The sequence below is a fragment of the Talpa occidentalis genome, unplaced genomic scaffold, assembly GCF_014898055.3.
Source record: "Talpa occidentalis isolate TD23 unplaced genomic scaffold, MPIMG_talOcc4v2.1, whole genome shotgun sequence".
Lineage (NCBI taxonomy): Eukaryota > Metazoa > Chordata > Mammalia > Eulipotyphla > Talpidae > Talpa > Talpa occidentalis.
This window is the reverse complement of record NW_026555331.1, coordinates 77,328,083-77,342,339: the sequence shown is the minus strand read 5'-3', so window position 1 is coordinate 77,342,339 and position 14,257 is coordinate 77,328,083. Positions and strand designations below refer to the sequence as shown.

Sequence of the window (14,257 nt, the reverse complement as noted above, 5' to 3'; positions counted from 1 at the left end):
GGCACCACCAGGGAGGCCCACTATTCTTAACTTTTAATCCACTGATGATCCATTTTCATATTTGAAATGGAAGCATTTATTGAACAGATTATTTATATACAAATATAATTTATATGCAAATAGTTCATTTATATGCAAATAGAAAATATTAATTTTGACATAACAACAGAAATCAAATAAAAATATTCCTCTAAAAAACATAACTTGTGGGATCAATAAGGCTATGGGGAAAAGCTGCGAGTAAGTCCTCCCATAAAAAGTTAATAGGGAGTGTTAGGGGGAAATGATGTCCTCGGGGTTGCTCTACAACAGGAGGAATAGTGGCAGGTCCCTGTGAGAACTGGGACACGGGAGATAAATGTGGCAACTCTGGCAAACTGCCCTAAGAGGAAAGTTGCCATAAAAGAGGATGAGAAGAGGGGCCTCCCAGGTGGCACAGTGGTTGAGCGCTGTGCTGTGAAGCTGTCTGCAGCCTCTGCAGCACTGGTTCGATTCCCCGCCTGCCAGGGAGAAACACACATGGCACAGCAGATCTCTCCTGCCTCACCCGCTGCTCCCCTCAGCAGTGTCTTTGGTCTGTCTGCCTGTTCTGCTCCCTGTTCTGGCTCTGGTGAATTCTCTCGCCCTCCCACACCTCTGACTCTGACTCTGACTTGTACCCCAGTTCTTGTATAAATAAATCTTAAAAAAAAAAAAGAGGATGAGAAGAGAGGAAAGCTGAGAACCCTGCTACCCTCCTTCACCCACAAAGTCCGCACTCTCCGACCAACAGAAAGGAAAGAAAAAAAAAAATACAACCAACAAGAACAAGCTACAGATCAAGTGGGACACTGAGTAGAAAGGAACTATTTACAGGGAACTGTGGAGAACCTTGCAGGAATCGTCATGGAGGTGAGCAAAAGGCTCCAGGCGCCATTAAAGGAAAACAAGGACTCCTCACAGAGACCTACAAATAGCCCAAGGCCAGCCGGTAAGCTTGTGTGGGAAAGTGAGCACGCTAGAAAAGCATACACGGCTCATGGCTGCCCAGGTCCCCACACCTGTGACCTAGGTTTGTGGGGAGATGTTCGGGAGCCATCACTGAGGTGAATGTCTCTCACTTGAAAGGGAATTGTTAAGGAAAAGGGAACTGTTAAGGGAAGGAAATTGTTATGGAAATGAAAGGGAACTGTTAAGAAAAAGGGAACTGCTAAGAAAAGGAAATCTTTCCCCGTTAAAGAGCCATAGACATGGAAATGTAATAAGCATATCTAAACAAAGCCTGGCAGCCTGCTAGGCTGGTTTTTCTCCCAGGCCAGTCTCAAAGATCTGCATCCTTCCCCTTTTCCTGTGTCCAGAATTTGTATGCTAACTAACCAATATTATCGATGAAAATGGTTATGTTTAAAATAAACTCTTTTTCTCTAGATGGGTGATCAGACCTTAAGGGGCTACCCAGGTCTGGGACCTCATGCATGAGTAATAAAGCTTCTCCTGACCTCACCATTCCTGAAGTACCGCTTGTTCTTTCCTTGCCTGGGTAAGAGGCTAGAATTTATTTCTGCAACAACTGAGTAATCAGAAACCAGGCACCCGGACATGGGAGCAGGGTGCAAAAGACACCATTTCTGTGGACACTGCAATGGGGTACAGCCCATGTCCTGTATCTGAGGGTTTTGGAACTGAGACCTGGGGCATGAAATTTGGGGCATGGAATCCCCACGATGGTGGGGCACAGGGCAAACACAGCACACCATGCTGTTGAGGTGTTCCACGCCACCCCCACTCTGTTCCCCCAACCAAAGGAGAAAAAAACTGTTTTGGAAGGACACTAGGAAAGATCTCTGGTGCCACCTAGTGACCAGAACAAAATCACCAACATCCTGACAGTTGGAAACCAGGGATCCCAAAAACCCCCTCAGGCTCTGAGACAAGATGGGCCATGCAAATGGGGGTAAGAAGGGAAATAAGGCATGGAGCAGGACACCATTTTGGAACTCGAGCCAGGCGCAGGATCCAGGGTGTGGGACACACCATAGAAGCAGGCATTGCACAGGGTGACAGCCAGCATTTTGGAACTGATAGCCCTGGAACTGAGACCTAGAGTGCAGAATTCAGGGTGTGGGATCCATACAGCTGCAGGCACAGCACTGGGTGAACACGAGGCAGATACAGCACCCAGCTTGAATAAGAGCACCTGTGTTGAGGTGCTCCCCTCTGCAACCCCCCTCCATTTCTCAGAGAACCACGGGAAAAATCAAGGGTCAGCAAGTACAGGTCTTTGGCACCACCTTGTGACCAGAACAAAATCACCAACTAGCTGATCTCCTGTTGGAACTGAGTAAATACAGAGGGAGGGAACTCTAAGGGACAGTGCCCAGCAACACAGCATCAAACCTGGTGGAGTTTTAGCCTACCAGTGCTGGTCTCAGTCTGGTAAACAGTTTCTGACACCCCTAAAGGAGCACTCCAAAGAGATGCCCGCCAACACTAGTGGCACAATGTCCCAATGCATAGAACTAATCAGAAAGCAAACAACAGGGAGAAGAAAAAATATAAATAACCAAGCAAGCCTGCAGGAGAAGGACACACCACAAAAAGAAATACAGTCACCAAAGCTCTTCTTGGCCTATCAGATAGATAATTAATGATGATCATGATTAAAAAACAGAAAGAAAATGAAAAGGAAAAAAATGATTTGAGACCAATAATCACTGCACTGAAGAATGGAATTGAGACCTTAAGAAAGGAAAGAAAAGAAAAACAGGGGATTAAAAGATTATTAGAGGAGATAAAGAACTCTGGGAAAAGCAATGAAAACAGAATCGATGAAATGGAAGAATGGATCATTACTATCAAAGTTACAGAAATAAAAAGAGCCAAAAGAGTAAAGGAGAGGGAAGTGCAAATGAAGAAGTATGAGGATACTCTTAAACAATTATCAGACTCTATGAAGAGGGGAAATGTAAGAGTTATAGGCATTCCAGAAGGTGAGGAGAGAGACAAAGGAACTGAGAAATTATTCAAGGAGATAATTGAAGAAAATTTCCCAAGCATGAAAAAGGAGATGAATATAGACATACAGGAAGTGAGAAGAACTCCCAATTACCACAATGAAAAGAAAACTACAGCAAGATACATAATAGTAAAGCTTTCAAGAGTCCAAGACAAGGAAAAAAATAATAAAACTGGCAAGGGGGAAGAAACAGATAACTTATAAGGGAAAACCAATCAGGTTAACTTCAGACTTCTCCAAACATTGCGGGCTAGAAGAGAATGGAGTAACATATTCAGCAAACTTCAACACAGCAAATGCCAACCAAGAGTACTTTACCCTGCATAGCTCTCCTTCCTCTACGAAGAAATAATATGGACCTTCTCAGACAAACAGAAACTCCAGAAATTCATTACAACTAAACCCCAACTCCAAAAAAAAGTCTACAAGGAGTCCTAAAGCCAAAACCAACAAAGGAATGAACAAGAAAAACAGAATAAAGCAAGGAATAAAATCACAAAAAAGACAAAAAAAGGCAAATACAGATGCCAACATATCAATATTAACTCTAAATGTAAATGGATTAAACTCATCAATAAAAAGACACAGAATAGCAGGCTGAATTAAAAACAAAATCCAACCTTCTGCTGTCTCCAGGAAACACATTTAACCACAAAAGATAAACATATACTGTATGTAAAAGATTGGAAAACAATCCTACAAGCAAATGGACCAAAAATGAAGGCAGGAATAGCTTTACTTATATCAGATGAAATAGACTTCAAATTAAAAATTGTAAAAAGAAACATAGATGGACACTACATTATGATCAAGGGGACAATACATGGGGATGATATAACACTCATCAACATATACTCACCAAATGAAGGGGCACCAAAATATATTAGACAATTATTATCAGCTCTGAAAACAGACATTAAAGAAAATACATGTATAGTGGGAGACTTCAACACCCCATTCTCACTAATGGACAGATCAACGTGACAAAAAATAAACAAAGACACTAGAGCCCTAAATAAAGACATAGAACTCATGGACTTAACAGACATCTATGGACACAGCACCCAAAAAAATCTGAGTACACATTTTTCTCAAGTGCGCATGGATCATTCTCCAGAATCGATCACATACTGGGCCACAAGACAAACATCAACAGATACATGAAGATCAAAATCATGAAAGTCACATATACATGAAGATCAAAATGTAGTGTGTACAGATGAAAGAAAGGAAGAAAACAGCTCCCTGTGTGTTATAGTTGAGGACTGGGCAGTATGACTTTTTTTTTTAATTTATTTATTCATGCATACAAGAACTGGCCAGATGTGCTAGAGGGTGAGAGGATTCACCCACAGTCAGAGTGGGGTACAGAACAGGCAGATTGACTGAAATATGCTGCTGAGGGGAGCAGAGGGCAAAACAGGAGATGTCCGCCGCACCATGTGTGTAGCTCCCCAGCTGGCCGGGATCAAACCCATGCTGCAGAGGCTGTGGACAGCTTCACAGCACTGCACTCAACTGCCTGCACCACCAGGGAGGCCCAGTATGACTTTTCTTAATTGGATTATAATCTTTCGTTTTGAACAAAAATCTTAAGCAAGGCCCTGTGTCGAAAGAGTGCTGATATTTTCCATGAATAGTTATCAGGCTTTATATGATATTTCTTAGGTAAATTGCTTCCAATTCAACATTCAAAATTGTCCACAGAGCTTTCACTTTTGACTTTATATATATAGTTAACAACAGGATAATTGGTAGTTTTCCTCTATATTTACCCTTTCAATGAATGAAAAAAAGTTCATTTTAACAAATAGTTTGATCTGGCCAGGATAGAGATATGACCAGTGTCAATTTTCATATTCATCTGACTGCCAGAATGCTGGAATGGATTAATATCCCCCTTTCAAATAAGGCTGGCTGAGATTCAAGTCAATGTGTGTGGGAACTGGGGCCTTAGTTGGCAAGGCTTAATTGTGCATGTCTTTTCCCAACTCGATATTCAGTGTTATCACCTGGTTAGCCTGAAATACTGGGAGCATTTACACTATGGGAATTAGCAAGAATTACAAATTAGAACTCTCCCCTTCCCTAAGAAGGGGTGGTTGGTATATGTTTTCTGGCATAACGCTGGTTCAAGTTCATTTTATTTGTGTGAATTTCCTCAAGTTACTTCATTTCTCTTGTTTTCTATCTCTGTTAAATGTGGGAAGCTAATACCTTCTTTATAAAGTTTCTGAAAAAATTAAATGAGATAACACTGATTATGACAACACTTAATATAACAATGAATGAATGTAATGATAATGATAAAAATAATCATTTCAAACACAAATTGTTAGCATTAATTTACAGTGAGTAGTTACTCACTGTTAACTACTGAGCAAGACAGAACAAGGGTGCAAAACACTGGGAAAACTTCTGTTTTTGAAGTGGACTTTTTTGTTGTTGTTGAACTTTTACCAGTCTTTTAACTTCTCCATTTAATTCAGCAACTATTTGCAGTTTGAGGAGTGTTGTTTTATATTTTTCAGCCTGTTTCCTTTCTCTACTTCTGCACAGCAAGTAAAACTGTGCTAGATTAAATGCCAGTAATTTATGTCCTTTTTCTACTAATGCAGGAATCAATGAAACAGTTATAGATTAAGCACAAATAATTTATCAAGTGTTTTTATTCATTCTATCTTTGAATATATTTTTATAATATTTATTTATGTATGACATACATGCTACACATCTTTTCATAATTATGCATATATTATTGTGGCAAGTTGAGGATTTAAGGAAAGAATTGAAGCTGCCTAAGGAAGTGACCAGATAGAGCCCAGAGATTACAACAATCAGAACACTGTGAACTAGAGAGCTTTTCCGTGTTTGTTATTTTGTTTTTTCTTGTCTTTCTTCTTCTTGTTGTAATGGTCAGAGATAAAAACGTGTGAACTCTTAGAATCAGCTGGGGCTGCTGAGCCACATTTTCCTCCCTGGCTTGTAGTTTGAGAAGAGAATCTCAAGGGAAGAGTGAGTGATTGTGGCCACCTAAGAAGGGATGTGGTTTGATATCTGGGTTTTTTGTCTATAAAGCGAAGGACAGTGAGGGGGTTTGATCTCAGTCTCTGTATCATCTCTGAGATTGATCAGAGGAATCAGAGTGAGGTTTCCTAATGTGTGGAACAACTGGAGAAAACTGGTAATAAAAGGAAGAAGGGTGTTTTGATAGCATGAAGAGAAAGTAATAGGCAAGAGAAAATTGGAGATGCAGGATGTGAAATCAAATGATAGAACTTTCTGTCTTAATGTAGACCATCTGGTCATCTTATCTTTAAAGCAGTGATTTCTCAGACATTTTTCATCTTATATCATGATGACCATATGTCCCACATTTCTTAGGATGGGCCAAATTTCAAATATATTGGCTATTGTTGGACCATTGGTCTTGTTAGGGAGAAATGCTGTCCTGAGCTAATCCCATACAGGCTTTGTGGACTCCACTCCCAGTCCAGACTAAAGCCATCAAGACATTGGGAAAGACAAATCCCATCACCACCAAAGGGAAGGTGGCTGGGACCTGAGGGTGGAGTTAAGCAGCCAGGTTGGGTATAAAAACCAAACACGTGGGTCTTGGGGTGGCTCGCTGTCGCTCGCCTCCTGGCTTCACGGCTCCTGGCTTGCAGCCAGATCTCAGAGCGCCATTTGGGATTCCAGATCAGCGGATCAGGTCGGACTCATTTAAAACTTTGTCTCCCACTTTTCTCCCTGAGCTGTACATTTCCTCATTTCCCCTTTCCTTGTAAATAAACCTTTTATTAACCTTTCGCGTGTGCCTGCAGTAGAGCATTGATAAGTCCTTTTAAGCGTACGGGTGAGGACCCACAGTCAGGCACCCCGTTTTGTATCGGGGTTGCTCTACAACAGTCTCAAATCAAGATTGGAAAATAAAATCACTGTTCTTTTATCCCTCCCCCAACTTCTTTCACCTTTATCATATGCAATTTCTAAGTACTTAATAACATCATTAAGCAATTGCCCAAAGCAGTGTCTTCCAAACCTGACTATGTACCAGAATCATCTGGGACATTTGTTATAATACTGGTTCCTATGACATCTCCTATAGTCTCCCAAATTCAGATTAAATAGGGTTCAAAAGATACTGACATATCTGTATTTTTAACAAGTGTACCTTATGATCATAGGCAGCTGTTTCACGTACAAGTCAGTAAGCCAATCAAAGCCAGTCACACCTTCCTCTGAGCATTGCAATGTCTCTAACAGGGCATCTCATATGGGTGGGGGGGTCCTTTGAATTATGAAATTTTTGAACTTCTGGGATTTTAATAAACATTTGTGTGCATGGATCCATAAGCAATTCCCGATAGAGGACCATAGCTTTAATCAAGTTCTCAATGGAGTGAGTGGCCAAGAAAGTTTACAAACCCAAGGATTAAAGGGCAAGTATACAATGAAATCATCCATAATATGGAAGGTAATTTTTATTTTATTTTAAAGATTTATTTATTTATACATACAAGAACTGGGGTATAGGCCAGAGATGTGGGGAGTGAGAGGATTCACCAGAGACAGAGTGAGGAACAGAACAGGCGGATTGACTGAAATACGTTGCTGAGGGGAGCAGCGGGCAAGTCAGGAGAGGTCTGCAGCACCATGTGAGTAGCTCCGTGGCCATGGCCGGGGATTGAATTCATGCTGCAGTGGCTGCAGATTGCTTCATAGGCTGTGTCTTAACCCCTTGCGCCACCAGGGAAGCAATGGAAGGAATTTTTTAAAATGTCATTAGATTTATCTTATTTTTTATCTTCTCGGAACTTATTTTTCATCTTCTTTATCTTATTTTTAATCTTCTCAGAACTAATTACTAATCTAATAGGATTTTCTATTCCTGGCTTAAGGGAAACACATACATGCATACACACATACCTACCAGGATTTATTTTAAAACAGTGACTCTTCAACAAGTATTTTCAGCTTTGTCAGCAAGTGTTTAATAGAGGTGCGTGTGTGTGTGTGTGTGTGTGTATGTGTGTGTGTGGTTTGAAGGGTGGTGGTCTGTTGGGGTAGGAAGATCTGATCACTTAATTAAACTATTCTGTTTATCCAGCAAGCCCCCCACCTGCTGCCCTTCATCTTTCCCTAAGTATCCATCAAAACTGGTTCTGGATCTGTGATCCAGTGAAATCCTGTCTGTTTTAAGCTTTGACTTAATATTCTCCAGCTGTATTGCCTCAGCTCTGAGGAGACTTTTTCCTTGACAAGCATTTGTGGTTTAGGGAGCCAAGCAATAATAGATTGGAAACTTCAGTGCTATGAGTTCTAACACTGGGTCTGCCCCGACACAGTGTGTGACCTTGGGCAATTCATTTGATCTCTTTCCAAACTCTCTGATGCTTGATAACAGGATTTTCTAGAAATCGCCCTGCCAATAAAGGCATATGGAACCACTCCTTGTTCCACAGGGAAGGCTACACTTCATTATCTTCTGAGCTTTTAACGTTCTTTCTCCATTTGCCCATCTCCCCATCCCAGGGATTCCAGGGTCTTACTGTGACTATTTTCTTAAGTCTTGAAAAATGCCTTCTTTTCTTTCCAAAAATGCTCCAGCAATGCTACTCTATTTCAGCCCACCACCAGATCCCCAACTTTGTTCCCAAATACATATCTCACAGAACTAAATTGCCTAGACTGCTTTGAAACGAGGTAAGTTGGGTAGAACTGGGCTCTGTCCTGTGTTTCTCATGGCTACTGTAAATAGGAGGGAGCTAAATTCCTCCCTCATTTTTCTGCTTTCTACATAATACAGTTTATTGTTTTATGAGCCTCTACAAATCATTTTTATACTCCTTCTAAATTTAACATCTGATTTTATAGAAAATGATTAAGTTAATAAATTTTATTAAAAGCAATATAATTCCAAGATTTTTTTTTTCGTAGGAAATATGCACTATTTCAGCTTTTGGACTTTGTTAGAAGATTATTCACATAGATAATATGTCTTTCAAGTTTTGGGAACATGCACACATATCCTAGTATGTAATCATTTGGGGGATGGCAGATGATAAAGTCTTGTATCTTTTAGATTATCACTTTAGAATAAGGTTGGAGCAGTATAGATGTGAATATATTTTTCTTATTAACTTTTTTGGGCTACCTTCTGCCTCAAGATACTATGTTCCTCTGGACATTTGTTTTTGATATTTTTGCTTTTTTTTAAGATTCATTTATTTATATGTACAAGAACTGGGGTATAAGCCAGAAATGTGGGGGGTAAGAGGATTCACCAGAGACAGAGTAGGGAGCAGAACAGGCATTTGTACTGAAATACACTGCTGGGGGGACCTGCGGGCGAGGCTGGAGAGGTCTGCTGAACCATGTGGGAAGCCCCCTGGCTGGCCAGGGATCGGACTTGTGCTGCAGTGGTTGGTGATAGCTTGATGTTTTTGTTTCTTTATTTAAGGTCCTTGGTGCAAAATACAATCAAATAGACTTCAGTTAAGCAATTAGTTTGGTTCTACATTGCTTAAGTGGGACATCCTCTGACATGGAGTGGTGTCTGTGCTTATTAATCTTGGTGCCTCCCTAACTGTTGTCTCAATCTGAAGCTGCTCCAGAGCTCCCTCCCACATCCCCGGAATGTCTCCTGGTCACTGCTTGCTGCTGTAGACCATCCTCTTTTCTCTCTCTACCAAGACCTCTTTTGGGTCTTGCCCTATTAGATATTGTTTAATAGTCTATTACCTGCATATTATTCCTTGCAAAAGAAGTATTTTCCCAAAAGCAGATGACTGGATTAAGAAGATGTGGTATATATACACAATGGAATACTATTCAGCAATCAGAAAAAAAAAAAAAAAAAAACTCATGCCATTTGCAGCAACGTAGATGGAGCTGGAAGGGATTATGCTCAGTGAAATAAGTCCGAAGAAAAAAAGAAAAATATTGGATGATATCACTTATAGGAGGAATATAGGGAAACAGAACAAAGGGCCAAAAAAAAAAAAATAGACAAAACTTTTCGGCAACTATGGATCTGAGGCTTAAAGCAGGGGAGGAGGAGGGAAGGGGATCAAAACAGGTGTAGGAAGATCACAAGGGACCATGGTGATCATTCACAGGTGATGTGGTGGTGGGATATTTACAGGGACCGCACCTGAGGAGAGAAATACAATACTGTACAAAAATGAGCAGCAATGTAAAAAAAATTAAAATTTAATGAAATAAGAGTATAGTTAAGTAGCATAATATTTAACATTTGTTATTTACTCTATGCTAGCAATTTTTACAATACTTATAATTTGGCATTTTATCATCACGATAATCCTGTGAAGACTTTTAATCTTATTACCCTCTATAGAGATGAAGAACAAGAGTGTTAAGTTCATTTGTATAGACTCACACACTGAGTTCAGGCAATCTGGTATGAGATCTTGTGTGCTTAACTAATATGTTCCCTCTTTGTAAAACAGCCACATGTACCTATATATGTGGTTTTAAAACTGTGATTCTTAGACCCTCATCACAGGCAAAATTGCTCAAGGGATGAGGAAAATTGGGAGTAGAGGGAGGAAGCAAAAGAGAGGATTCTCTTTTCCTTCTCATCCCCCTCGTCTCCCTCTCACATACACCCTACGCTCACGTGCACACATACCAAGCTGAGCAGAAATTGTTTTTATCTGTTTTCACACTGGACTTCCAAGTAATGTTTCATATGAAGTTTCTCTGTAAAAAACAAACACGCTTTGAAAATTGCTGCTTTCTGCAATCCCACTTATCATAGTGCATTCTTATCTCCTCTCCCACCCCCAATCTCAAAATACTAATGTAACTCAGATGTTAGCTGAGATCACCCTCGTCCTTAAGGTCACCCTGTCCTTTGAGATTCAAATAAAATTGTCTCAACCCCCATTTCATATCTCCTGGAAGGTTCCAATGCCATCCCCCAGAGACTGCACATTCTCGAACCTATTCTCATGGGCAGTTGTCCTGGTAAACTCTTAACCTCATTGTATCTTCCCTCCCACAGCTGGCTTTTCCTCTGTGCTCCATACTGACCTTGAGGGAAACTCAGTCCTTTTTTCTTAACTTGTACCACTCCCCCATCCTCAGTTCACCCCCATAAGGAACTGTTCCATAATGAACATAATGAAACCTGCTGGCAATAGGGAGAGTTTATATCAGGAGAGCATTTAAATAGAGTATTAGGCATCCTATTTCTTAAAAAAAAAAAAAAAAAAACCCTCTTATGGTGCTTTGCCATTAGGAAGTTCTTATTGACTGCATTCCTCTGCCACACCAGGTCCAGGCCCTCTCACTCTCTGACAGCTCCTCTCCTGCGCTCTCGCCTGTCACTGCTTTCTCTTCCTCCTCCTCATTCTCTCTTTCTGCCTTCTCCCTCCGTCCCCCTGTTTTCACTTCCTCTTCTTCCCTCCTCTCCTTCTTTCCCCTCTTCCTCACTTCCTCTCCCCCCTTTCCTAATTTGCTATCCCTCACCTCAAAATCCCTTTGCATTTTAGTCTTGGTTTGCTGCCTTCTTAACCTTGTCTCCCAGAACATCAACTTTTCTATCCCAAGCAACACATTATGCTATTTTTTTTTTCTAAATGAAGGGTTTTTTTTGCAGAAGAAACTGTGACATAAATCTAGTAAGATGTGTTTTTCTCCCAGTGACAGCCCAGGGTGATTAGCAAGTTCAATCCGGAAGCTAACTTCAACTCTTGCTGGGAAACAGTCAGGGGGTGCCTGTGGAGAGCTGGTAAACAATTTGTTTTTTTCTGTGAACAATTAATACTATAAGTGATAATATAAAAACCCACATTTTTTAGGCAGATGCTCAGCATCAAGCAATATGCTCAGCACTTCATATGTTTTATTCAGTTGAAATTTCACATTTGTGTTTTCTTTTAATTAATGAAAGAGGTTAAGCAACTTGTCCAAAAACCACAGAATTCTATAGTGCAGTGATCTCTAGACCCTGCACTGACACTCCCTGCATTTAACTACTATACTATTCAACCACCTAGTGGTCAAAAGGATACTTTTCCTAAATGTTCCTGTACACCTTCTAGCATCTCTTGCTCCCTTTGGGAAGTGCCTTGAACTCTACATCATTTTCCTGCCTCCTGAGAGACTCTCATGAAATTTGAGGGATATGACTATTTTCAGCTCCCTCTGGGCATATGTGCTTTTTCTAGTATACAGCAAAGAACTGAGCTTAATCTGTAAGTCATGTTAACTGTATATTCAGATTTCTGTATTTCAAAATGAAATGTGCTAAGTAAACACTTTATTTTTCTTTTTAACAGTAACAAGAAGCTTGTGTGGAAAGGGCCAGTCATGAGCCTAAATCCTGCTGCCACATCTTATGTGTCCTGTACCAAGTTGTTTATCTTTCCTGAGCCTCTACTTCTTTAGCAAAATTTGGGACACAGAAAATACTCAATAAGTAGTCTCTTTCCCACTATCTTTCTTTATATTATTTTATTTTTTTTTAATATTTTTAAACGGGAAATACAGCTTTACTTTATTTATTTATTTATTTTAAAGATTTATATATTTATTTATTCATACAAGCACTGGGCATAGTCAGAAGCACGGGAGGGTGAGAGAATTCACCAGAGTCAGAGCGGGGAGCAGAGCAGGCAGAAGGTCCGAAGTACACTGCTGAGGGGAGCAGCGGGCGGCAGGAGAGGTCTGCACGCCATGTGGGACCCTCCTCCGGTGGCTGGGGAGCAGACAGGGATCGAACCAGCACTGCAGAGGCTGCGGGCAGCTTCGCAACCCAGTGCTCAACCACTGCGCCACCAGGGAGGCCCAGTCTTTCCCATTATCTTTCACTGGAAATATTTATGAGCATATTTACTCAAAATAACTAGGGTTTTAGTATTGGGACTTAAAGGAAGTGATATGTTCTTTTTATCCAGCTTTATTTAATTTTTATATGCATTTGTCTTATAAATAAATAAAATAAGGCCTCCCTGGTGATGCAGGGGTTAAATCTCAGTGCTATCAAGCTGTCAGCAGCCACTGCAACATGAATTCGATCCCTGGCCAAGGAGATAATCACATGGCACAGCAGAACTCTCCTGTCTCGCCTGCTGCTCCCCTCAGCAGTGTATTTCAGTCCATCCGCCTGTTCTGCTCCCCATTCTGTCTGGTGAATCCTCTTCCCACCCCCACACACACACTTCTGGCCTACACCCCAGTTCTTGTATGCATAAATAAAATATTTTCTAAAAAAGAAAGAAAATAGAGGTATTTCAGAATTCCAGTAAGAAGAGGCACGTTATCCAGCTCCTACTTTTGGTGAAAATTGAAAGATATGTAGGCAAAGAAGCAAAAGAAGATTCAAGACCCATGACATGAAACTTCTTTGCCAGGTCTTGGTGGCAGGACAGTTCTTTAAATGCATGAGGAAGCAGAGTATGGTCTTTGCATCCTCAAATTGAAACATGTGGCTTGTGTCCATTTGAAAATAGCAGCTTACTGACTTTTGGATTCTTCTGTTATCAACATTTGCTATTCTGAAAGATTGTATATTCAAATTAACCCTGAATGATTTGTTGATTAAATGGGTTCTTTTGAGTGCAAGGTACTCACCTCAGCTAGGTTGGATGTTTAGCAATAACCCAATGATTTGACAAGTATCTTCTCTCAATCACCATAGGCACAGAATAGCCACACTGTACTTGTCTAGAAACATCAGAGTATGCTACTTAATTTCCCCTTAAATTGGTGTTTTTGTCCAGTGAGATATCTATATTAGGCTCTCTGGCTTGATTTGAAGCTCACACAAAAATTCCTGTCTTCTTGAATGTAGAGATTTCATCTGATAATGAGCTTTACTCCTTCACTACCGACTACAAGCTAAAAGAAACTTGTGTCCAGGGTAAAGTGATTATATCCTTTCAGGTTCTAAATTACTTCTATAAATGAATAGAAGTAAAAACTTTGAAATATTCTCTGCTTAAACAAAACTTGCTACCCATCACGATTGCCAGGTGCCAGTTGCCACCTCTTATAGGTATGATTCAGTTAACTTGGGCTGGGGTCCAGGAATGTTAACTTCAAAAACTTGGTGGATGTTGCACAAGAGAATTTGTGGTGGGACTTTGAGGGTAAAAGGTGGAACTTGGAATTCTGTGCCAAGAAAAAATTTAGAATTTTCTTTTCTGAATATCTCTTAATAAATTCTTATTTATTTGGTGGTGCAAGGGGTTAAGTCTCAGCACTATGAAGCTATCTATCGGCAGCCACTGC

The 14,257-nt window shown here is 40.4% G+C and overlaps 1 protein-coding gene across 8 annotated transcripts in view; it reads left to right on the top strand.

Annotated features, from left to right (window-relative positions):
- SUGCT (succinyl-CoA:glutarate-CoA transferase) overlaps positions 1-14,257 on the top strand; it is a 793,244-nt gene that overhangs the window by 558,902 nt on the left and 220,085 nt on the right. Inside the window, exon 13 of one of the 8 annotated variants that reach the window (XM_054692306.1) lies at positions 12,304-12,325. The exons of the other annotated variants lie outside the window; for them this stretch is intronic. Coding sequence (XP_054548281.1) covers positions 12,304-12,306 — 3 coding nt within the window. The 3' untranslated portion in view covers positions 12,307-12,325. Of the gene's footprint in view, positions 1-12,303; positions 12,326-14,257 lie in introns of those variants that run through there. 8 annotated transcript variants of the gene reach the window in all.